The 27,454-nt window shown below is 41.5% G+C and overlaps 1 protein-coding gene across 1 annotated transcript in view; it reads right to left on the bottom strand.

The window, feature by feature from the left end:
• ACSS1 (acyl-CoA synthetase short chain family member 1) overlaps nucleotides 1–27,454 on the bottom strand; it is a 1,009,364-nt gene that overhangs the window by 549,540 nt on the left and 432,370 nt on the right. The window contains exon 4 of the mRNA XM_085612062.1: nucleotides 20,834–21,009. Coding sequence (XP_085468188.1) covers nucleotides 20,834–21,009 — 176 coding nt within the window. The remainder of the gene's footprint in view (nucleotides 1–20,833; nucleotides 21,010–27,454) is intronic.

Here is a 27,454-nt window from a genome sequence, read left to right as displayed (position 1 = left end):
GCCCCAAAATGGTAGTTTTGATACCGATATTTTAGATAATCTGGAAATTAAATTGTTTAAGAAGAAAGCCCGGCCGGCGATGTTTGACTCTTTCCGCTTATGGCGAAAGGAAGCCAAACAGAAGGAAATTAAGTTAGCGAAAAAGAATAAAAGAGAGAGAGGTATGTCAGTAATGCAAGCAGCTGTACAATTTAAAGACAATGAAGAGGAGCAAATGAATGAGCAATTGCACAGGCAGCGTAAGTTAGGGATTGACAAATGTTACCCAGCTTTGCCACATTCTAAGCAGGATGAGTCAGAAGAAAAGGAGAAAGATCCCTTGATGTCACATTTGTTGAGTTCGCCACCCCCGTATGCTCAAACTGCCACGGCGCCTCCCCAGCTTGTAAATATGCCGCCTCCAGTGCATATACTGCAAGCCTTGCCGCAACCGCCAGTTGTTTTGCAGCCAGTTCCTATTCCTGTAGCGCAGCCCTCTCAAGCGCCGCCAGTTGTGCTTCCAACTGCCCCCGCACTTCCTGCGACTTTGCCTAATCCAGTAACTGCCTCCCCTAACACTCTTCCTTCCACCACTCCAGTACCTGTCTCTACATCCTCTTTTCATCCCTCTGTTTTTCCCCCTGTTCTCGCCTCAGCTTCTCCTTCAGCGCGACAGCGCTTAGCTAATGTGGTTACTACATTAATGTCTCCTCTCTTTGGGTCATCTGGTGCAACTCCTGGTGTACAGCGTAAGCAGTTGCGCAGCCAATTGCCTAACCCCGATGAGAAAAAGGTAATAGATCACATGGCGCGTAGATGGATCGTTTTTCCTTCACTTTATGATGTGGAATCAGTTGTCAACACTTTCCATCAATGGGATGCCCCTAAACAGAGATATGTGTTCGAGAAAATGTGCGAAATTCTCTGTGAAGAATTGGAGGATAGTGGTAAAAATCCGAACCCGCAGGAGTTGTGTAGAGTGAGGTTCGATTTTGGAACTGGTATAATTGTGGACCGCGAAGTAGATAAAGCAGTTGCGGTTGTATTGTCACTTAGGAATGACGATTGCCAACAGTCATTGTTTGAACAAGAGGTCCTTGTGGGGAAAAAGGCAAAAGCGCGACAATACCCTATGAGAGAAGTTCCCCCGGTATGGAAGGAAGCGGTTGCAGCTGTTGGTGGTAACCCCGCTGTGGCAGCGCATTTCCAGCGTGTTTGGGTGCATGTTCCATGGAAGCGCTCTGAGGTGTTAGCACTTAAGCAGTCCTTGCCTGATCCCCGTAAAAACCCAGCAGGTTATTATAAAGAGTTGTCACAGACGGCAGGGTCATGCGTTATGAATCTGGCCGACATAGACATGTTGTTTGGTAATGTTGTTCCACAGCCTCTATGGGGATCAATTCGTAATGTAGATCACAATGCAGAACTAGGGGATACATGGGCCAACATTGTTGCTGCTGATGCTAGACAAACTGGTGGTGCGAAACCAGAACCTTTAGTAGCTGAATTGCCTGGTAGAATCATCACGTATATGAAGACAATAATGCCTGCGATGCGCGTAAATTGGGACAAGTTATCTGCATGCAAGCAGAAGAAAGATGAGACAGTGTCAGACTTCTTTACTAGGTTTGAAGAAACGTTTATTGACCACAGTGGGCAGGATATGAGTACTGAGGGTGGCCAACGGTTATTTGTGGATAAGTTTGTGCAGAATCTACTTCCTGACCTGTGTAAAAAGTTAAAAGATTCAGAGAGTTCCTGGGCTGTTTCTTCTTCAGCGCAAATACTGGCTACTGCACAGTATTATGAAAATAGAGATAAGGACGAGAAAGATAGAACAGAAAAGAAAACAAAGGAATTAAAGACAAAGGTCCTTTTACAGCAGGCCTATCCGCCACGTGGAGGTCAGAATAATTATAGGCAACCCCAAGGTGTCTATCACCAACCCCAACAGTTTCAGAACAATCAGCAAATGAATGGGTATTATCAACCACGTGTCCCTGTAGGTCCCAACCAATGTTCATACTGCAAAGAGGAAGGTCATTATAAATATAGTTGCCCTAAATTAATGCAGCGGAACGGTAATGCGTATGGCGCAAGAGGTAGGGGTGGTCAGCAAGCTCCTAGAGGCAGAGGGCGTGGAAATGCTCTCCAGAACGCGCGTCCTCTGCCGCCTCAAAATACCATCAATAGTTTTGATCAGCAAGCTAACGCGACTAGTAATACGGCCCAGTATTATAATAATGATTATTATGCAGAGGACGGTGATGCAGAGAATAATGATTACTAGGACAGCCATAGACAGAGAGAGGGAGTTGTTTCAGTGCCAGTGGATCAGAGTGGACCGTATGTTGAGGTGACTACAGCAAATGTAACGGAGCCTTTTCTGCTAGACACTGGTGCTGCAAAGAGTTCAATCATGCATTCAAAACTCCCTGGCGCACCTTTGTCTGGCGAGATAAATGTTTCAGTAGGTTTTTCTGGCGCCCCAGTTAGGAACCCGATTTCTAGTCCCATGTCACTTTCTGTTGGACCTTGCAAGCTGAAAGCACCCCTGATCCTAACAACGGGTTGTGGTGAGAATTTGCTGGGATTAGATTTGTTGAAAAGATTGCACGCTACACTGTATTGTTCTCCTTCAGGAGTACAACTTACATTAGGCAAGAAAGTGATTTCCCCGATGTACTTGTCTAAAAATACAATGCCGCCTGAATTGTCATCCCTTCCGGATGCCCTTTGGGCTACTGGTCCCAATGATGTGGGCCTCTTGGAGATACCGCCATATGTGGTGACTTTAAAGGCTAATGTCAGACTGCCACGTATTCCCCAGTACAAAATCTATAATGAAGGCCAGAAAGCATTGTTAGACATTGTCAGCGACCTGATTAATAAAGGTGTGATTGAAGAGACAAGAGGCAACGTTTGCAATAGTCCGATTTTACCTGTCTTAAAACGAACGGATCCTTCACAGCCACCTGTTTACAGATTTGTGATTGATCTTAGAGAGGTTAATAAGATTGTTGTGCCACAGTTTCCAGTTGTCCCTGATATAACTGCCTTGTTAACGATGATTCCAGCCTCTGCTGTATGGTTTTCAGTGATCGATTTAAAGAATGCTTTCTTTAGCATCCCAATTGCAGAAGAGAGCAGAGACATTTTTGGTTTTAGTCTGGGAGGCCGAAGCTTCCGCTTCAAACGCGCTCCCCAGGGCTACTGTGAGAGTCCATCCATATACAGTCAAGCTTTGAAAGCGCAGCTTGATGCACTTGTTCTACCCAGTGGCGCTATCCTGATTCAGTACGTGGACGATTTACTGATCGCTGCGGATACTGAGAAGATCTGTAAAGAAGCCACATTGTCACTGTTGCGCCATTTATCCGCTTACCATCACAAAGTGTCTCTCTCTAAGCTGCAATATTGTCGACAAGAAGTTACCTACTTAGGTCATCTCTTATCGAAGGAGGGAAGGAAACTGACCCCAGAAAGAATTCAAGCCATTGCACAGTTGAGTGTGCCAAAGACACAGAGAGAAGTGCGTGCTTTCTTGGGCATCACTTCATACTGTAGGCATTGGATCCCTAGTTTTTCTTTGTTGGCAAAACCTTTATTAGCCTTAACATGCAAAGACACGCCGAATCCTATCCCATGGTCTGAAGAGTGCCAGAAAAGTTTTGTGGAATTGCGTAATGCATTATGTTCAGCACCTGTGTTGGGTACCCCTGACTACAGTAAACCTTTTACATTGTATGTTCACGAGAAAGATGGATGTGCATTATCAGTGTTAACACAGCCTTTTGGCGACAGACCGCGCCCATGCGCATATTTTTCATCTACCTTGGACCCTGTAGCGAGGGCATTGCCAAGCTGTCTGAGAGCGACAGCTGCTGCAGCGATGTCTATCCGACAATCTGCTGGTTTGGTAATGGACAATACATTGATTGTTATGGTTCCACATGCTGTAGACACATTATTAAATAGGACTAAGACACAACACTTGACTAGTGCGCGATTATCAGGTTATGAACTTACACTGTTAGCAAATCACATACACATAAAAAGATGCAATACGCTGAATCCAGCTACATTGTTGCCAATTCCAGCAGACTCAGATGAGATTGAACAGCATGACTGTCTGTTCAGAACAGAAGAAGAGACGAAAGGGAGAGTAGATCTGAAAGATACTCCCCTGACTGAGTGTGATGGCACTTTATGGGTAGATGGGTCCTGTTTTAAGCTCCCTAATGGTGACACGACTGCTGCATATGCTATCACGACTTTGCACACGGTCGTGGAAACTGCACGGGTGCCACATAATTCGGCCCAAGCAGCAGAATTAATCGCCCTCACGAGAGCATGTGTGTTGTCTGAAGGAATGAGAGTGAACATATACACAGATAGCCAGTACGCCTTTGGCGTGGCTCATAATTTTGGGCGTTTGTGGAAAGAGCGTGGGTTCCTGACGTCGCATGGAGCTAAAATTCAGAATGGCAAGTTGGTGAATGATCTCCTTGAGTCACTGACCCTACCGTTGCAAGTTGCGATCATGAAATGCAGTGCGCACAGGAAAGTCACAGATGATGTTGGACGTGGGAATGCGTTTGCTGATGAGACCGCGAAAAAAACGGCACAGAATGTGAAGACTAGAATGTATGTTGTAGGCCCCGCAAGATGGGTTAATGATGTTGGGATGTGTGAGAACACAATAGAGAGTGTGAAGTCGCTTCAGGCTGAAGCCACCGAGGAAGAGTTAAGCAAGTGGAGAGAAAGTATGGGTAAGTTGGATGAGAATGGTTGTTGGACTGATCTGACAGAACATAGGCGATGGTTGTTGCCTGATGCATATGTGCTTCCAGTGGTTACTATGGCACATGGAATGGCACATATCAGTACGAAAGGTATATGCAAGTTGTTGGCTCCAGTATGGCAGAATGCTGGGATTCCCAAGTGTGCAGAGAATGTGGTCAAGAATTGCATAGTATGCTTGAAGTACAACCCTGGTAGGGGAACCCCAACTCCAGCTGGTCACTTTGCACCCCCATCATGTCCATTCGAAGTTTTGCAGCTGGACTTTATTCACATGGAAAGATGCAACAACCTGAAATATGTACTGGTGGTTGTTTGTGCTTTCTCAAAATGGATAGAGGCTTATCCTCTGAAGGATAACACTGCCCTATCCACAGCCAAAGCCCTTGTGAAGGAGTTTTTCCCTAGGTTTGGGATGCCAAGAATGGTGTGGTGTGATAACGGAAGTGAGTTTGTGGGTAAAGTGATGAAGAATGTATGTGAAGGGCTAGGGATAAAGCAGAAGTTCCACGCTGCAAATCACCCCCAATCAGCTGGATTAGTAGAACGCTACAATGGAGCCTTAAAGCTCAAGCTGGCTAAAATCCAGGCGAGCACCGGTCTTAAATGGCCTGACGCTCTGCCCTTAGCACTCCTGTCCACCAGAATGACCATACACTCACGAGTGGGACTTAGCCCTTATGAGGTCATCTTTGGCCGCCCGGCTAATGTATGGGGCGTGCCAAGACCGGCGAAATTTAGCGAAATAGAGCATCCAGTACTGCTCGATTACCTGTATGATTTGACTGTTAAACTGCGTGTTTTGCACCAACAGGTACATGATACTCTTCCCCAAGCCTCTGAACCTCCTGGACACCCTATCAACCCTGGCTCGTGGGTCCTGGTCCGGAATTTCCAGCGTAAGGGCAATGACGAGCCTCGCTGGATCGGCCCTCATCTTGTTCTTCTGTCGACGAGATCAGCGGTACGAGTAAAAGGGAGGAAACACTGGATCCATGGTACCCACTGCAAAATAGTCCCCTTGCCTCTGCCATATGACCAGTGGGTCAAGGAGGGTATCGCCGACTCTGAGACAGACATTGTACCTCGCTTTGTACCATTCAGTGACGCACGCTTAAGAGGCACAGTTTCAGACCAAGAGAGTGACAATATTCTGCAGGAAGCTGTGCCACCATCAAGTCGACTGGACACCACTGAGCCTGAACTTTTGTTTCAAAACCAAACAGCACCTGGCCGCCTTCGCTATAATTTGAGACCAAGGCCCATGGACAAATAAAGATTTTCCTCACTATTTCCCTTTTGACATTTTTTGCTCTCCCATCTGAAGGACTTTCTTGATTTTTGTTTTTCGAACCACCATCCGGGTTCTGCCGCAGGGTCGCGGTGCCAAGACTTTGGGGTACAGGCCGAAGACGCTAGGTCGACGGTTCTGGTTGGTCTAGGGCGTTTCCCTGGACTGACAGGCGTACTCCTTAGCAGAAGAAACTCATCCGCCGCGAGCGGCCCGAGTAGAGGATGGAGTTTTTTAAGATGGAGAGACCGATTGAGGGAATGAACTCTAACGCAAGAATGTGTAGAATTGTGAAAAGTAAATGTTTTGTCTTTTTGTGCCTTTTTACACTGTGTAGTATCATAATGTTTATTGTAGGATTTGTGTTCTTCTCCGCTCAAAAGCCCATTGAACCCACTCAACAGCCTATATCTCTTTCTACTGCCTCCTCTCACTCTTTTCACCCTTTGCCTGAGCACGAACAGACCAGACGATCAGAGTTTGTAAATAACTCGTTTATCCAACTCTTGCACCAGCACCAACTGGTAATGAATACGACCAATTGCTGGGTGTGTGGGTTAATGCCACATACCATTAACAAAGGTATTCCCTACCTGGTGCTACCGTACAGTTACAATGGATCGTCATGGGCATTCCAAACCATGTTTCTCTATGCCCTAGATACATACTCCCCTCGCCAACCGCGTTCCATCAGACCTATCACCAATAATAAGGCTTTGATGAAAGGAGTTGCCGATATGAGTAGGGATATCAATGCATACTCATCTATTCCCAAAGAAGAGCTGAGACCTTATGTAGGATGGAACGCGACGGGGTATAGTATTAGTCTGGGTGAAAGACAGCGAAAAATCTCATCTCCAATCTGGGTCGTACCCCACATGGGTCGGTTCTGCTTACAGGGTAATGGTCAGAATCCTAGAGCTCAACTGGGAAGAAGTGACTGTACTGAAACGTACACTTTCCCGTCACAGTTTTCCCCTGCGTTTCTAGCTGCCAAGGGCACATATTTCATCTGTAATGACCGAGCATATACATGGCTGCCCCCTGATTTCTCGGGCACATGTTATATTGCGAACTTGCTACCGCCGACATTTACTGCTGCCTCTGATTATCACAAGACCAGAGTTGTGAGAGGTGTGATTAGTAAGGAGGACACTGCCGGTCAGGAAGCAGGAGACTTCTTCTTGGGTTTCCTGCCGTTTTGGGGACCTATGGTCAATAGTAGGAACCTGAGACAGCTGACTCGGGTGGTTGAATCCACTGTCAATGTCACGGCTGGTGCCCTTAGTAATCTGACAGCTGAGCTCCAAGCGGATCGCCTTATGACTCTGCAGAACCGCATGGTTCTAGACGTTATTCTTGCAGACCGCGGTGGGGTATGCAAGGTCATCCAATCCAGTTGCTGCATTTTCATACCAGATAATGCTCCAACAGTGTATCAAGCCATCTCCAAACTCCATAAAATATCTGAAGCCATACACGTGGATAAGGGAGATTGGTCACTGGTGGGGTGGTTCTGGGAATTGATATCTGCCTGGGGTTGGAAAGTTCTGATGGTCATTGGAATGATCTTAGCCATTCTTTTCCTGTTCTGTCTGTGCATACAGTGTGCTCCTGCGATATGTGGCCTATGTGCTACCTTATGTGTAAGGAAACCTGTATCGAGGGACGAGCTAAGTAATAGGATGATGCTACAGCAACATCTCCATGACTTTGCGGACATTGACCTAGACTCGGATTAAGATGAATATAGTAATTGCCTATGTAAGGGCAAAAGGAGGGTCTGTCGTACTTTAATATTCGGGACCGCGTAGGGGACAGGGCCCTACCCCTGTCTATCTTGGTATTAGCGAACCGCAAATGGTAAATGCGGCATGTACGAGTGCTTTATATAAAGTTCTAGCTATGAATGCACTGTGTACACGTTATTCTGCTACACTACGCGGGTTCCATTTTGGAAGCAGTGGCCATCTTGTCATTGCCCTCACATAGGCTATGATGGAGTTAATACGGGCCTCACAGTACATGGGCTTTCCCTCTGACTTCTCTGTGACCTGCGCAGCTGGCTCTGCTGCCCTGGGTCAAACCGGTCTCACGAGCTCTCCTTCCTCCGTCCACCTGTGATTAGCATCAGGGCTTGACCCGTCATAAAACCCTTTCATTCTACACAATCCCCCGGCTAATCTCTTCTACACCTGCTTGTTCCTGCTTTATGACTTGTTTCCCAAAACAGGAGATGCTCATGTTTATTGGGGGGTCTCTTTACATCAAACGTGGGATCTGAACCTTACTGTGTAAATCATTGTGGGCTGGCCGAACTGGAATGTGGGATGGTCATCATGACTCTGCTTTTTCGTTTGTAATGTATACCTTTATATGGCCATATCGTAAACCAAGGAATGTGTGCCTGGAGCATGATATTTTGTACTTAAGGAGAAGTCCGTTCCTATGATTTGCAGCAGTCTCCTGAGAACATACACGCTGTTGTACTTCTAGGATACCTGTCATTGGTCTGCAGCCAATAAACGATTCTTTGACTTCACCCAGAAGACTCTGTGTTTCTGTAGGTCCGGAACAGGGTGAACCCAGAAGTCATAGGGTGTGTGCCCCTGCACCGCTGGGTCTAAAATACCCAGTACTTCACTGATTGTGTGCTGCAATTTCTCTTTGCCCTTAAAAGTTCTCCGTACGGTATACTGCGGATCAGATTTTTTGGATGGCAACTGTCAGCATGCGACAGGCTGTTTCCTGCTGTTAGCTTTCGGAACAGCCTGCTTTCCAACTTGCCGTGATTGACATTCACAACCACATCTAGAAATTAAATTGTTTCTTTTTCTATTGTACATGTGAATGTCAAATTGCAATCATTTGCATTTAAACTGGCAACAAATTGCATAGCATCATCTTTTTCACCTTTCCAGATACAAAATACGTCATCTATATATCTGGCCCAGAGACCCACATTCTGGGTAAAGGCCAGAATGTTGCTAGCCACCTGCTCCTCCCACCAGCCCAGGTAAAGACCCGCATAGCTGGGGGCGAAGCAGGTTCCCATTGCTGAACCCTGGGCCTGACAATAGATGACGTGGTCAAACAGAAAATAATTGTTCAAGAGACATCTTTGCATCATGCATAATAGCATTTCTGTATGCAAAAGATACTTAATGTCGCGCTGTTTCAAAAAGTGGTGATTGGCTTTGACTCCCAACTTGTGGGGTATACAGGTATATAGGCTGTTGACATCAAGTGTCATCAGCCACATGTCTTCTTCCCACTGAACTTTCTCAATTACTCTTAAAAAATCTCGAGTATCTTGCAAATAAGAAGTGAGTTTTTGGACATAAGGACGCAAGAAATGATCAATATACTTGGAGGTGTTCTCATAGGTGCTGTCTATAGAGGACACAATAGGTCGTCCTGGAGGATTTACACTGTTTTTGTGTAACTTAGGCAGTAAATACAAGGCTGGCAATTTAGGATGGTGACATTTAAGAAATCTATACTCCTCATCTGAGATCAATTTTTCACGTTTCCACAACGCTAATTGCAGCCGATACTCATTGTTGCTTTTTTCATAGCTGGTTCTATTACTGATTGTGTAACTTTCTACATCATCCAACTGTTGTCTACCTTCATTTAGATACATCTTGGTAGGCCACACAACAACATTTCCGCCCTTATCGGACTTTTTAATAACCACTTCTTTGTTATTCTGTAGTTCTTTAACTGCCATTTTTTGTTTTTTACTCAAATTGGTGTATTTCGGTTTACTGAATTTGTCTAATTTTTTGAATTCCTTAGTTACTCCTTTTTCAAACACTTCAATATTCTCATTGTGGATTTGGGGCAAGAATCTAGATTTTGGTTTAAAATTACTATCACTACTACAGTCAAAAGTTACCTTCTCTTCAGTTAAATATGCTTCTACATCCATAACATTGTCAATGTCTTTTTCCAACCCTTTCATTGTCTGCAATAGATCTAAATCCTCAATTGTTAAATTGGTAGATTCAACCGGATTCGTTGTAGTAATCATTTTTCTATTCTGAAACCATTTTCGCAGCTTTAATTTTCTTACAAAATGGAAAAGATCTATCCTGCCCTCAGTGTAATTAAAATTACTTGTTGGACAAAACGTTAGACCTAATGACAAAACTTCAATCTGATCAAGCGTTAACTGAATATTAGATAAATTTACCACAGTATGGTTGTCCTTCATTTTTTGTCCATCTTGCCTCTTGTTGTCATTCCCACGTAAGCATCCAAAACACCCGGTTTCTTTGCGCCTCTTCTGCTTCCTACTCTGGCGCCTCGACCTCGATTTGGCGATTCTTGTGGGCCTGGGCTTCCCAACCCTTGTCGGCCTTGTGCCATCAGCGAGAACTCCTTTAAAATATTGGATTTTACTCCCTCGTTGTTCAATGGCTTACCCATGGGTTCTTCCAATCTTACTGATTTGGTACTTGCGTCCTGCGACCTGCTAGTTTCGCTTATTTCTGATACCTCCATGGTTTGGCCAGTTTGGTCTTTTTCCGGAGTTCCCAATATTTTTTGATTCAGTTCCCTTAGATAATCAAATATTCTGCCAAACGTAAAAATTTGGCCTCTTTCATAGTCTAATTGGTCGCGGTAAAATTTGCTTTGTTTTTTCATTTTTATTTCCTCCTCTGCTTTCTCCAACCTTAAAGTCAGTTTTTTCATTTCTATTTCAAAATCATTCTCGGAGTATTGACTCTTCAGTTGGGACGTAATTTGATCAATTTCCGTTGCCTGTCTCTCTGTATCTTTCAATGCATATTTAATGAGCAATTTCAGCATCGTCGTTGAGCATTGATGATTGTTCTGTACCCACTCTTCAATAAGTTCGGGGTCTGGATCACTAAACGTTGGGGTCAAGAAAATGCGCAGACCTCGAGGTACACGCTCGCAGTCTACATATTTTTGTAAAGTGGTGGCTTCCCACCACTTGACTTGCTGCATCTTTGCGCATTTCCATAATTTTTCCCAAAGCTCTTTTTTATTTCTGGAGTCCCGTGCTGCAATGTTGCCCGGTCTACTCAAGTCCGATCTTTCCGTATTTAAAGGGACAAACAGCGTTTCAGCTGCCTCCCATCGTGAAGCCTCTCTGTTTGCTAAACTCATTTTATTTCGTTATCTGGAAATTCACTCTCCGGGAATTTCCTGCTTAACGCAGTCAAGCAATTCACGCTGTATCCTCAGCAGCAGCCTACCAACGCGGCCGCGCTGGTTCCACCTGCACTTCTGCTACTCCCGTGCTTTTTAAATTAAGTTTCCGGAGTGTTCCACACTTCCTTACCCCGTTTTCCAAACCCTGCCGTAGTCGACTCTTCGGGTTTTCACTTGGGACGAGGGTTACCGGAAAGGACACTTCCTCCACATTCAAATCCAGGCACGATAGCTCCGAAGGCGGGCAGGGAAATTGTATCTCAGAGAGACTAATTTCAAAAAATGCAGTTTACTGATCTCCCTGCCGCTTTCACGGTGGCGGGCTCAAGCGAGGTAGCGATCCTCCTTTAAATTTTCAAAAAAAGCCTTTTCGTGGTCAAAAAGCAATCTTGAGCCCAATTCCATAAGCGTGATTCTTTATTTATAAAATGGCAAACAAACGCCTGTCGCGTTTCGGTGCAGCTGCACCTTGGTCACGGGTAATCAGTAGTTTGTGAAACGTAAAACATATAGTGTTTAAACAAAACATAGAAGTAGGACTACCTGCCCCAACTCAGTATCAAAGACATTCAAACTTGGCATCCATTTTGTAATGGTCAAATTTCCAATGTTCTTATTTTATATATATTACTGTTGCCACCGTTTTCAATTTCTTATACATGCGACTATGTCAGAATGTACGTTGCATATATATTGTGCAAGTTTGTCTCACAATTCATAAATGATATTCAGTCCTGCCCCAGTGGGCATTTAACCCCAAAATGTATCTATATATATATATAGGATGTACGTCGTTACAACGCACACTTTTACAACGCATGCACTTACAACGCATTTTTTACAACGCAACATCCACTACAACGCATGCCATTACAACGCAGGACACTACAACGCATTTTTAAAAACTACCTTTACAACGCATTCCATTACAACGCATACTACCTTTACAACGCATACCATTACAACGCATAATATTACATTGCATTTAAGGTAAGTATTGGATAGTATAGGGGTAAAAATTACTATTCTTACTCCAGGGGGTGCAACAGTAGGGTAAGTGTTGGATAGTATAGGGGTAAAAATTACTATTCTATCTGCAGGGGGTACAACAGTAGGGTAAGTGTTGGATAGTATAGGGGTAAAAATTACTATTCTAACTCCAGAGGGTGCAACAGTAGGGTAAGTGTTGGATAGTATAGGGGTAAACATTACTATTCTAACTCCAGGGGGTGCAACAGTAGGGTAAGTGTTGGATAGTATAGGGGTAAAAATTACTATTCTAACTCCAGGGGGTGCAACAGTAGGGTAAGTGTTGGATAGTATAGGGGTAAAAATTACTATTCTAACTCCAGGGGGTGCAACAGTAGGGTAAGTGTTGGATAGTATAGGGGTAAAAATTACTATTCTAACTCCAGGGGGTGCAAAAGTAGGGTAAGTGTTGGATAGTATAGGGGTAAAAATTACTATTCTAACTCCAGGGGGTGCAACAGTAGGGTAAGTGTTGGATAGTATAGGGGTAAAAATTACTATTCTAACTCCAGGGGGTGCAACAGTAGGGTAAGTGTTGGATAGTATAGGGGTAAAAATTACTATTCTAACTCCAGGGGGTGCAACAGTAGGGTAAGTGTTGGATAGTATAGGGGTAAAAATTACTATTCTAACTCCAGGGGGTGCAACAGTAGGGTAAGTGTTGGATAGTATAGGGGTAAAAATTACTATTCTAACTCCAGGGGGTGCAACAGTAGGGTAAGTGTTGGATAGTATAGGGGTAAAAATTACTATTCTAACTCCAGGGGGTGCAACAGTAGGGTAAGTGTTGGATAGTATAGGGGTTTTAATATAATATTATGCGTTGTAATGGTATGCGTTGTAAAGGTAGTATGCGTTGTAATGGAATGCGTTGTAAAGGTAGTTTTTAAAAATGCGTTGTAGTGTCCTGCGTTGTAATGGCATGCGTTGTAGTGGATGTTGCGTTGTAAAAAATGCGTTGTAAGTGTAGTGCGTTGTAAAAGTTGCGTTGTAAAGGTTGTTCCTCATATATATATATATATATATATATATATATATACACACACATAAACTCTGTTTTTTTTTGCCTAGGGGCCTTCTGTGCGGCATAGTATTACACACACTGTTCAAATCCAGCTAGATCTCATGCTTCACTCTTTGATTGATGTGAAAAAATCTGTATGGCATGACATAACACAAAGTACATTGAGAAGTGTTTGAATCCTGTGGCCATATTCTCATCTTTACTTTGATATGTTTTACCATTAATTCTGTCGGTAGCAAGATCCGGTTTACTGATCTTCCGTTGCTAATATTGGTAATTTCAGATCTGAAAATAAGGGAGCAGTCATGGGATGGTAGAGCGGAATCCCTCTTGGGATATTGTTATAATCATTCATTCTTAAAAACGTTATTTTGGCAGATTTGGCCATAAAAGCACACTTTAAAATAGTAATTTAAAATTGAATAAAATACAAATGGTTAAAAAGGAGAATAGAAGGATCTACATTCCACGCTCTGGAGCAGCATTTCCAAGGATCAGCCATCTCGGAAGGCAGGACCTAAAGTGCTTGAGCAATGTACATTTGGAGGCTATTTGTGTTACAATTTTAAAGTTGCGCTACACATAGAGATGGTGACTAGGAAAACAGAATAGCAATGCATTTACTCAGGCAGCATATTTGCCTCCAATTATCAACACGGTGTTAAGGTAAAACCACAAACATTAGGGGGCAATGATCTATATACATTCAGTGTCAGGGAATGTTGGTCATTAAAAATAATTCTGTTATCTCCACAGCAACCAAATAAATACAGTATGTGCGAAAATCATCAATTAAAATGTATCATAGACAATTGTCGTTCCTATTTGCAGACTCATTTAAGATGGCTCTGCGTGTGCACCACATGGTAAATAAAAAACGTGAAATTGAAAAAACAATGGACTTGCACGTCAGATTTTAGAATCCTATACACATATTGTTAAAATCATAATGAGGGAATAACTGCAGTAATTACTTTTAATCTTAAAGGCTTTTTGGCTTTGGCACCAGTGTAAAAGGCTGTCTCAAATTAACACATTCAAAGAGGTCTGAAAAGCTGGAAGTCACCTCTCAATATCTGAGAACGTCCATGTGTTTTTTGCTCAGTGACAAACTGTGGTCATGCATGCTTCAAACATGGCCGACGATGCTTTGATCTTGTTTTGGCTGCATAGTATTTTTTAATGGAGGAGAGAGATGGCCAACTATAGAGGATTAACAAGTCGACGGTAGTGCAGCAGTTGCATTTCTGAAATATGGCTTTATTTTTTGTGTTAATAAAATTAGGTTTCTTCTTCATTAAACTTTATTTTGGTTCAATGACCATAAAAGCAACAAGCAATTTCACAATAGATAATACAATAAAAGAAAACATAAAAAACACAACCAATCCAATAATTTTCAAAGATATTGCAGTACATTCAAGTAAAACAGAAAAGTATTTGACAGGATGGTCGATTATAAAAATTTCCTACGTAATAACCAAACAGAGTTAAGGAACCGGGAGACTGCAAAAACTATCGGGGGTTTAGTGTCATACTTTAAGACTCTCATTGCTTTTTCGCATTCTCTGAAACCAAGATTATTGCATAGGGGCTTAATCCAGCGTTTCCTTTGGGGTAGATATATTGGGCAGAAAAAGAAGACATGTTTTTCATCCTGCAATATATAGCTACAGGCCGGGCAAGCAGTGATTTTATTGGCATCCCATCCAGATGTAAATGACCTGAGCGGGAGACAACCCATTCTCAGTTGGCAATAAAGCTTCCTCGCGGCCGGTGGACTGACCAAGTCTAAAAACTCCTCTTTCCTGTAATTATCTTTAGGTTTCAGTAATTTAAATACCGGATACATATTTTGATACCAACTGGAATGCAGTGCCTCTGCCAAGCACCTACCACAACTGAAGTGTTAACATATGTTGAAATCAGTTTCCGAACAAGGTAACAGTGCACGGTTGCATAATGTTAAAGAAACGCTTATCAGATAGCCAAAGAACTCTAACTCACAGACACCTCCCTCACTTCTCTCAACACTATCTTGTACAAACATATTGACTTTGGCCACAAACGTCGTATTTATTAAAAATTACAAATGCTTAAAATGTTTTTGATTTTTTCTTCCCTGGTCCTTTCCTACCGACTGGAGAATGATAAGCAGCTGTGGAATAAAATGTAAAACTTTCGACATATTTTAGAAAGAGGCTATACATAAAAAAGCTGGTTTAGTAAATTCAATTGTCATGTGTCCTGGTTAGGCCTAGAAGGAAGCACTGCCATTTTACATACATATGGGATTTTTTCTTGTTGCATTCACTCTCACACAAAGACTTTTTACACACATTTACGTCCATGACAGTGCAGATTAGTTTGCATGAAACTATACTTGCTTACAAAATCAACTTCTCAAGGACACAATACCTTGAAAATTTCATACAAGGTCTATACATACATTGTGCAAATGTTATTGTTTATTTTCATCAATGTGGCAACATAGCTACCTATAGCACATAAACAATGGCAGCCTGACTAGAATCTCGGCCCAGGGCAAGGATGCTTTCTGTTGTAAATAAACAAGCATTTCTGGCTTGAAGCAGAGGAGCAGTTGCTGTCATTTGCGAGGTCACCACACGCTGACCTCTCAGCCCAGCTCTTTGCTGATCCCTCAGCAAGAGATGTCCAATTCATGGCCACGACCTACAATCTTTCCCTTCAGGTAAGGGTTGGATCATGCAATTGGGGATTTCTGGCAGAACACATACATACACCCTAGGCATTTAGGTTAGGGGACACATAGTAGGAGTACACTAGATATATAACTAGTTATATATATATGTATATATATTGTTTTTATATGCCTGCATACATATATATTGTCTTAGCAAGATATTGGAATTTGTCATTGTTCACTGTCCTAATTTTGCGAATCACTTTCATCTGCTTCTGTCTATTGATCATTGCAGCACATATATTTTATACAAGAATCACTTTGGTTCAATAAATATTTAAAATGACCCATTTCAAGTATATTTCAATGAGAAAAAGAGAGCATGAGTGACTGAGCCAGAGTGTTCTAGATCTGTTACCACGATCCCTTGGAGAGCTTAAGGTTGTCATGTTCTGTGGTTATCAAAATTGTTTGCTATCCATCTAGGTTTAGGGAGGAGTTCATATGGTGGCACTGTGGGCTAGCTGGTCTCTAGGATGGCATATCCTTTTGGGGGTGCATGGAATCAGTCTGGCACCATTCCTACTTTAATGTTGCTCAAGAAACGTGCAGTTCCTACTGGGAGGTGGGGAACTACACGACAGAATAAGTGAGACTATTGCACCCATCTGCACTTTATTAGAACATTGTAAAGTTGAGAGTTCTTGTGAAGAGAACAGAGGTGCAGAGGGAAAATACTGGCTGGTCTAGACTTTCTACTTCAACATTCTAAAGTCTGCATTCTATTCTCTCTGGTTTCCACTTTCATCTGGTGGAATGGGCTAATAGCATCCAGTTCAGGGGTGAGTATTTTATAAACACTTCCTAGGGTGATGAATCATTCAAGTCTCTTTCCTCATTACAGGCCCTTGCCTGTTAGCTTCAGGCCTATAAAGCTAGAAGAGGCTCTTTTAAGGCTATGCCCAAGTAATAATGTGTAGGTATGGGTCTATATTGAGGGAGAATACTGTTGGGGAGCAGCATACGCTGTGGCAGAAGGGCTTTACTGCTATAAGAACAGTCCACCACAGAGGGAGAAATATTATATATGGGATAAAGTGCCACTTACAGTACATCATAAGGATTTTGCAAGTCACTGAGGAGTGCCATAACCATATAAATGAACAAGGCCAAAGACCACGCTCCTTTATAATGTTATGGAACTCCAAGGTGACTTGCAATACCCTTATCATGTACTGTAGGGTGTACTATATCCTATATAATACATGGTCACTATCACCTTTCTGACAAACTACTTAAAACTTTGATGTATAGCTCTATCGGAGAGAGAGAGCATGTTTGTAAACATGAAGAATAAAAATAGAACCTCTAGTGCAAAATTAAACATATCAAAAACCGGTTAGATATTTGTTGCAAAAAAGGTAGTTCTACACAGGTCAGTTTAAAAAAAAAAGGTGAGTAACTCAGAATGTGTAGAAACATGCAAAACGATTCTAACTTTTTTAATAATTATTTAAGGATTGGAAAAAATAATAATGTTCTTCCGGAAATCACTCTAAACAAGAAAACTAGAGCAGCAGAATAACAAACGACATTTTATTTTCGTTGACTAAAAAAGCTGCTCTATGACCTGACCTGCCTTTTACCTCAGCTGCTGGCTCTGGCAACAGGCATTGTGATGTATCTTTTCTTTATAATCGGCGACTGAGTGGGTCACTAGTCGCTGATTATAAAGAATTAGAGATATGCTTTTATACAGGGGTTTCAGAATACCATGTATTTTAAAAGTAAACTAAGACAGACACCTACACCAGCTGTTTTTTTCCCTCTAACTCTGTTGTCTTTACAAAGGTGCTCCCAACATTTTAATGGTATAATCCAGTTTTAGCCACTTGAAATCTTCATCCCGTATAAGTCATTGCCTTTTCAATGGATCGTAACAAATCACTCCTGTATGACGTAAGGAAGGGTGAGATTACTGGAATGCAAAATCATATTAGTGGGTTCAGCAGTGGCCCGTGCAGGTAAGAGCGGTGGGGGGAGGTTGGGAGGGGGGGGGGGGTTGACAGACAGCGACGAGGGTACATTAATTACTTATTTAATTGTCCCTTGTGGTTGTCTGTCAAATCCCCCCAACCCGGTCCCACTGCCCCACCGCTCTTACGTGCATTGGCCGCTGCTGGATGGCATTGATATTATGATGTGCAGGTCCAATATTGTGTGTATTATTGATCTACTGGCTGAGAATGTTCTGTGCTCGTTGTGTGGGATAGCAACGTCATCATTTTATTAACACCAATAGACTTTCCCAATGGATTGGAGTTCACAAATTCATGTCACCAGTATGTACGTACACAGAACACGATCATTTTATGTAGGTCAAGGCATGTACTGTTTTTTCAGGACAACTACAGACCATCTAAATGTGTTCCATTGAGATTCAGTGTGTGTACATTTATTTTAATTGGATATCCTGATAGTCTAGTAAGGATCCAGGCCTCCTGGTCTTTATTGGACACCTCTCTCTGAAAGGACATTTTGATGCTTTGGTAACCTACTTATCGTAACATAAGTCTTAAAAGATAAATCAGGCCCTTCGTTTGATGTGTGGTGTGATCTTGGCAATGATATTCATTATGAAATGTGGAAGAAAGTGCAAGCACTTCAAAATCAGATGATTCAAACTTCATTTGGACATGAATATGACTGGAGTATTTAAAGATAGAGTAAATATATATTTGTCTTAAGTAGTAATTTTTTTTCTAATGTATGTACTTATATATGTGCCATTTCTCTTTCATGAACCCAGCCAAAAAGGCAGCAGATTGCTGTGCCAGGTCAATAACAAGCATAAAGCCAACGTGTGATAGGAGAGGTAACTGGTTTGTGGACTGTTAATTGTGAGGCAGTGCCCTTTAAAGAGGTGCATCATCAACTTTTCCTAAATTGGAGCAGCGTTGGGTATGTCATGATAAAAAAGATAAGGATGCTGTCAAAGTTGAGGTTTGGAGCTGTCAAGGTTAATGTCACTGAGACAGGTTTATACTGTTTCTTTCTTGTTCTTGGCAAATGACAGAAATTGTGTCTTGATTAGACAGAGCTTCAGGTGGGCACTAGACATCCAGGTCTGGATGATGCACTGACAGTGTTTGAGACATTGATTGTCTGAAGCAGAGGAGACTTTCAAGTAGAGTTGTTTATCATCAGAATATTGGTGAATCTTGATGTTTTCTGTGAGTAGAACATCAAATGGTTCCATATAGACAGGGCCGGACTGGGAACCTAAAGCAGCCCTGGCAATTTTGATGGACTGGCCCCCACACACAGGGATACAGTGGATGGCAAACATGAAGCACTGCTGCTTAACAAAGCCAGCCCCCAGCACTGCTGCTTTTGTTATTAGGGCCAATATTACAGCATCGCTGCAAACCGGCCCCCAAGTAAAAAATCTGTCCCCCACTGCTCCAAGTCCGGCCCCCACCACCCTACCGGGTAAACACCTGATGCCTACTACGGTCAGTCCAGCCCTGCATGTAGAAGTTGAAGATGACAAGTGGCAGCATGGAACTCTGCAGGACTTCACAGCACAGGTGATATGAATCTTTTGAGCAAACTGAACAAACTGGTGTTTGTTGGAATGGTAAAAGGACAACCAATGTACAGTGTAGAGCATTTCCTGTGAATACCATTCAAGACTCCATGGTGCATATGAGACTGGGTTGGTAGACTGTGTTAAAGGAAGCTGAGAGTTCTGTCAACATCAGAAGGCATGGGTCATCTTCGCCTGTGGTCAGGAAGGCATCATCTACTATGTGTAAAGTAGCAATCTCCAAGCTGCAGTGTGATCTGAAGCCAAGCTGGTACTCATGCAGGAGAGTGTTATCATTAATGCAGATTTGAAGTTTAATGTATATTGCTTTTCCAATTATCTTGCTTATGAATGGTAGGTGAGTGATTGGCCGGTAACTGACAAGGTTATCAGGGTCTAGTGTAGGTTTCTTTAGTAGGGAGAAGACCTGGCCTTTCTTAAGAGGTCTATAAAGATGCCTTGAGTGAGGGAGCCATTGACAATGGTGAGTAGGGATGAGAGAGTGTCCCCAGAGAGAGCTTTGATGACACAAGATGTCTGTAGAAAGGAAATTGACTAAACTACAATGACCTTGCTACTTTTAGAAATGTTTAGATCTCACATTAGGGCCGTATGGCCCCATCGGAAATATGGGATTCACGAGAACTCCACAGAGCTGGTGTCTTTTACATGAAGACCCTATCTGGAGGAAATGAGGAATAATTACACTCTGGACCAGAAATTCCTGATTCCCCCAGTAACTCCCCATCCCCCCTACAGCTGATGATTCCCCGTCGGAGCTGGATGAAGAATTATCAGGCCACGCTTTGGGGTACTGCCATGAGGTTGTATTGGTAAGAATTCTCTTTTCATTAGCTTAGGGAATGCCATACATTTTCATTGATATGCCCTGCTGCTAATTGGCTAATGGCTATCTTTCTTTTGAAACTTGAAACCATGTTATAAATAACAAAATAAATAAATAACATGCATTTCCTGCACAACTTTATCTTCTAGTAAATAAATAAATATTGGTGTGTCTAGTTGATGGTTAGCAACCATTTAAAGGAAATACAATTAATTAATATCAGTAATAATGATACATGCTTGCTTTTATAAGATAACCCTGCATCTATTGAAATACAGCTTATTTATGGGACTACAACTATTAGTAAATTATGTATTCTATTACATGTTATGCTAGCTGTATACGATTCTTTCATCTGAACTTTTGTCCCAGTGCACGTAAATAGAAGATTAAAGGAATGTTTCTTTTGATGGACTTACTTCTTCAAGGGGCACGTCCAGATGACCCATGTGTATCTTGGTGTCTGTTCTGCTGGCTACAAAGACTTTCTTGATAGAAGGGCAATTCTTTACAGCTTCATCCACGGTCTTCTTCAGTTCTGCTACTCTTCCTCCCCTTACTCCTTGGTTGTAGGTGATGACTGCTTTGCATTTTGCTATCAGTGGAAGTAATCAGAGAGTATATCAGTTGGCACCTTATACACATGCATCAACATTGGAGTTGTACACAATTTGAGAAGAAGCTTGTAAGATCGTACCTTCATACTTTATGCAGACGAGGAGACATGATCCCTTTGGTCAGTTAAAAGACACAGCTATTTATAAAGACAACTTAAAACGTTGGAATAGATTGAACATTTGAAGTGTGTCAATCTTCTCCGATACGAAGTGTACAACTATTTGATAAGGAGGTGGCTAAAACAACTCTTAATGAATCTGAAAAACTCTGAAAAGTTAAGAAATTAAGCAATGTTTGAATTCATGAGTTAACAACCTGTAAAAGACACAATTTTGAAAGTGAAAACGTGTCCATGGCTGTTTCGTCATATTAGTGTGCTAATTGTGCTCTTGAACGGCAAGTTTTGCGTTTGGAGTGCCTCCTCTGTATAACACCTCATGTACAGCTGCCATTTTGGCCACATGCCCACTGTCTAAGCACTGAATTTCAAATTGTAAATTATAATTAAACAATCACAAGCTACTAGGTGGATACAACATTCCTTTTCATTCTCTTCTAATAGCAGCTGAAAACAGGAAATGATTTAGAATGGCAGGATCCTTGTAAGGGAGGAACGTGGTAGTTATTCTGCACCTCGGGATGAGGCAGAGTGGCAGTTTAAAGTCAGTTAATTTTGATGGGTAAGGAAGAGGATTCAATATCTAGTTTATCACAACCCCTCGACTGAGAAGGTTGGTTTGTTGTTTATGAATTTAACGAAAATGCCCATGAGGAAAGCCTTGAATTAGCGATACATAAATGTTTTCCATCATGGGATTTTCATTAATATCATAAACAGTTAACAGTATAGCAACAAATCTCTCACATAGGGTGGTGGGTAAACCAGGTGAAACATTGACAATATTGATATGAAATAATGAAAACACACCCCAAAAACTAGATTACCACAAATTCCACAAGGATGCTACGTTCTTCTACAATTCTGAACCAGTACTCAGAGTTTGGAGGGGAATTAAAAAACACTTCAGGCTCGACTCACAAAATTAAATATTTTATTCCACGAGTTACACCGATGCAAGTGTACACATTTGTGAATGTAGAGGATTCACAAGTGTAATATAACATTTAAATTTGCCAGTTAGGGTGAGCAGTACAATCAGAATTCTCACCCCATCCTTACACTCTCTGCTCATGATCCCACGCATCATATTCCAAAAGACGTCACAAAAGACACCATTGAATACATCAATGAAGCTGCTATGGGGGCTGGGGAATTAATGGCAAGACCAAAGCCCAAGTCCTTCACTCAAAGTCCACCTACTACAGTTCTGGGCTCAGTAATGGATTGCAGGGAACAAGGTAAATGAGACATTTCAGTGATTGATGATCTGATAGGTGATTTCATTTGTGACATATTGTGTGACGCCATGAACAGTGCATTGGGAAGTGTTATGGTTGCAAATGTCAGATTTCTGACTTTTTGTCGAGTTTATTGTCTCTCTAAATAACATCTGTATTTAAATTATGGTTTTTTTAAGCAAGCGTCGTTAAGGGGTTCTCGTGCCATAAACCACAAGTCCGTAGGGTGAGTAGTTTGTAAATGTGACCAGAACCCTGAGGTGGCAACATAGGACATACTACACATATTACCCATTTCATACTTTTATATTATATTCTTCTTTTAACGAGCACAAGTAGAAAAAGGTGTGTTTTTTCAAGCACACACATGATGGTTGAACTTAGTAAGTGAAATACTAGTTAATACTGTGTTATGTTCTGTAAAAGTAAATTATTTGTAATTTTATGTATGGTTATTGTCTTTTGGTGTTGTTATGCTCGCGCTTGCTTCCTAGTAACAGGGGGGTTCTATTCTGTTATGGTTACTTGTAAGCTAGCAGAGGAAGGAGGTGCTTGCTTCCTGGTAACCGGGAAGGAGTGGGGGTTGTTATTCTGTTACGGTTACTTAGAAGCTAGCTGAGCAAGGAGGCGCTTGCTTCCTAGTAACAGGTGAGTTCTATTCTGTTACGGTTACTTGGAAACTAGCCGAGCAGGCAAGCAGTAGGAGGTGTATGGCCTCTGGTATTGGTGTTCCAGCAGAGATTAAACTAATTAAAATATACAAATTTTTGGAGAATCATACTTTGCATACTGTTCGGTGATCGGTTGTAAAAAGGAGAACACAATAATGATGTAGTTAAGAATGTATAATTTTAGAAAACACATTTTGACTGTAGAAGGACGAGTTTGCTGAAGCTGTCCTCTGGAAGGTGCTGCTAACAGAGGGTACTCGTTGAAATTAGAATATTGAGGTTTTGTTTACCTTTCTTGCATAGAACGCGGATGAAACAATGGATGATGGTAAAGCTCTGCTGAGGTGTTCAAACCGGTCATTATGACGATGCAACCAATATGTCACAGGAAGGCATGAAATATTTTCATGATTCACAGTGACACATTAAATATATTCCATATTTCACAAATCCCTGTGAAATAGGGCTTTTTGTATCACGGCATGTTGTACTGTAAATGCATCGAGATACATGCACACACACACCTGCAGACACACACATGAAGGGACTAAATACTGCCCTCATGAAGGATTACGCTGATGAGTGAAGAAAAAACACTCTAGCTGGGTCATGAAATGTAGGCGCAATATAATAGGAACATGAGCATTTCATAGAGTAGGAAGCTCTGTATACTACATGGAAACACACACATTAATAGGAAATGTTAAAAAAAGGCATACTGAGGATAGACTTTTCTTTTCCTGGAATCATTCTCAACACTCCCTGCATCAGCAAGAAAGCTTGCTTGGAGTTCCTTCACAAACATGCCTTTTGAAATACACTGTGACCCACATTAGATTTAGGCTTTTATTATAAGTTAAGAGTGGATTAGCCTCATGGTTTTCAACAAAAAATCCACTCCGTGCAATTACAAGTTTAATGGGTCTATTTCAGCACCTGGTACTACTGGGGCAGAACCATACCTGGCAACAACTGTGTGTGTTTCCATACCTTGTTCCTGCACCGAGTAAGACAACTCCCCTAGAGATACCGGGTGTTAAAAAAAGAACATGTAATGGTAAATTGCAACTAAGGCTACCTGAGGGAGAAATGACTCCCAAAAAGCTCTTCCACGTCAGAGAATGTGGTAAATGACACCAGTCCCCCTTCCCCCAATGAAACAGATGGCACGTCTAACAATGTAACATTATTGTAACCAAGACGACATTTTCCAATCGGACTTATGTACATGATGACCACATCGTTTCACACACAAACAGACTGAATATAGCACCATGGATGAAGCACAGGCCTTGTGTCGTTTCTGACTCCTGGAGGAAAAACTACAATTTGTACAACAACAACCGAAGGTACAAGTGGAGCATCAGGTCCAACAACAGAGGCTCCAGCATCTCATTAGGTGCACACGAGGGCCCAGGTTTATCAGGAGATGACTAAATCCACTGAATATATCCATAACTACGGACTCATGGCAAGAGCACCATGAAAGTGGAGGGAGTAATTTGTGTTCGCTTAAGAATTTCACCCTTTGTGGGTGATAGGTGGACATGGTATGTGGTTTCCAGCTGTTGCAGAAGATCACTGAATCACATGTAGACCCTTGCTAGGTCCGCTTCACACACCATTTGCGCATTATGGTGTGCGGCTTCTTCCAATTATGGGGCTCAGCAGTTCCAGTGCCACGTTCATCCACTCCAGAGCACCTATTACATCAGATAATGCATTAATGATCTAATACATGACCACCTAGAAATGGCCACCATCCACAGCTTCTGGATGCAATAGGGAATGCATAACAGCCCAATATTAGGATAACAACTGGTTTTCCACTCCTCCGTGAAAATATTGGTAGTGCTACCTTTCTGGCAACAGCGAGAGTCCAGGTTCCAGGGGGGTAGTCTACAAGCTATGGCACACCCTACTTTTACAAAAGTGATAAAACAGATAATTGGTGCCCAAATGCATAGGTCACCACTGTACATTGCCTTTCACATCATCCACTGTTTGGGGTTTGTTGGAAGGATATGTTTTTGAGATTTTTTCCCTACCAGAACATGTAAAACTTAAAAGTGCATGTGAGGGAGTTGCGCGACCGCGCAAACCAAGATGGCTGCCTCCCGCTTCATTTAAATACCTTTTTGGCAGAGTGCTGCTTATCTTTCACAGTGCTTCACTTTGGCAGGTTTTGAAGGATTGATTAGTCAATTTAAGAGGATTTCCTTGGATGCTGCTCTCACAGACTGCTCTGCTCCCACATAGCTGGAATTTCTGTCAGGAAGGTGGAGCTCTACTGCCAGGAAAGAACGAGGCTGAAGGCCTGGAACCACTCCTACAGTCAGATTTAGCTGCTGCACTCTTCTTTACTTGGTTAATATTTTGTATTTTCACATCTACATTTTAACTCTGGGGAGAAATTAATTGCTTGTTTTAATTCAAAAAATGGAAGGAAAAACCAACTCTTCAGGGAGTAACAAACGCAAAAAAATTATTTCACCACCACCTGTGAAATCAAAGATTGTGACCTCAAACGAGCCTTCTCTGTCCACTTTGTTAGAGGAATTACAAGCAGTATCTAAAAATACTGACTCGATTGCATCAGAAGTTACAAATATTCGTAAAGACATGGCTAGTCTCTCAATGAACATTTTGGTTAATTCAATTAAAATCCAAGATAATAAAGCTAAAATTGATAGCTTTACACCTATGGTGGCAAACATTTCGCCAATGAGTCCGCTTTTGTTGGATTTAGAAAACCGTAACCGCCACTATAACCTACATATTTTTAATCTACCAGAAGACGTGGAAGGAAATATTTGTAGGCAATATTTAGATAAATTGCTGCCCGGTCTCTCAAAACTGCAATTCTCTGAGAAATTTGAAATAGACAAAGCTCACAGAATTCCTTTTCACAGAAACCCTTGCCATAGCAAACCACGGCAAATGATATTCAAAGTATTAAACCATGACCATTTGGTGAGGATTAGGAGAGCAGCTAGAGAAATTCCATCTTTAATGGTCAATGGAAATAAGATCTACATACACCAAAACTTTGCCAAAGAAACTGTTCAAATACGTAAAGAATTTAGTGAATTGAGACCACTGCTACGCTCCTTAGGCTTCAAATATGGTCTTTCCAATCCTTCTACTATGAGAGTCTGGAAAGATGACGTTTTGAAATCTTTTCAACGACCAGAAGATCCATGTTCTTTCTTGGATCAACAATCATCGATGTCCATGGAAACAAATGCTACGAATACTTGACTTTTTATATTTATTTATCTCTCTAGATCATTTTTATAGGCTCTATTTCTCTATCTAAATTGCCCTTGTTTTTCAGAATAGCTATATGGGTGTTTCTTTTTTTGGTGGGCTATTCTTGGTCATGCGTGTACGTGATTCTACAAGTCTATTTATGTTTTCATGTTGTCTTATGTTTGTCCTTGGCTTTCCTTCTCTCCCTATCTATCCTATCTAGAGCTACTGTTGATGTTCTATCTTTATTTGTTCTATCCTCTTCTGCTGGTGTTTCTATTAACATAAGGCTAATTTCAATCATATTAAATTTGTCTCTTTAAATGTCAAAGATTTAAGACATCCCGTTAAACGCGAATGTTAGATTATTTATGAGGCCACAAACCTGACATTTGTTTTTTACAGGAGACGCATATTGATGATAAAATGTTATCATATATGCAGAAAAAATGGGTTGGTACTATAGTTTCTTCACCAGCAATTAATAAGAAAAATGGAGTAGCTATTCTTTTTTCACAAAAATTACATGTTCAAATACTGAGTACATTTTCAGAAACAGAAGGTCGGTAAATTATTGTTAAAATTAAGTTGGATACCACACCTATTTACTTAAATAATGTTTATGGACCAATAAGTGATGATCCAAAATGTTGGTCCTTATTGACCACAGAGGTACTCAAACTAGGTTATGTTCCACTCATTATAGGAGGAGACTTTAATGTAATGTGTGATCCTTTGTTAGATAGATCATCACAATCTAAATAGTGCCCACCTAAAGCATTTGTTTACTTTAAAATATTTTTTCAAAACAACTAAATTAGTTGATATTTGGCGATTACATTACCCAACTGAAATTTGTTTTCTTTTTTCTCAAATCCTCATATTCTAGTGCACGATTGGATTTTATTATTATTATACAATCTTTATTCGGCATGTAAAAATACGATAAAAAGATACAATATTTTTAAAAGCAAAGGTTACAGGTGCAAACATAATAAGAGGTTCAGCAAATTGAATCTACACAGCATGGCTTCAGCAGATAAAGGAGTTCACGATTGGATTATTTATTAGTCTCCCGACAATTCGGTCAATTTCTACTCCATTAATACATAATATAGTTATTTCTGAGCATGCTCTTAT

The sequence above is a fragment of the Triturus cristatus genome, chromosome 6, assembly GCF_964204655.1.
Source record: "Triturus cristatus chromosome 6, aTriCri1.1, whole genome shotgun sequence".
Lineage (NCBI taxonomy): Eukaryota > Metazoa > Chordata > Amphibia > Caudata > Salamandridae > Triturus > Triturus cristatus.
The sequence above is the reverse complement of the archived record's forward strand: the minus strand, read 5'-3'. Positions and strand labels throughout refer to the sequence as shown.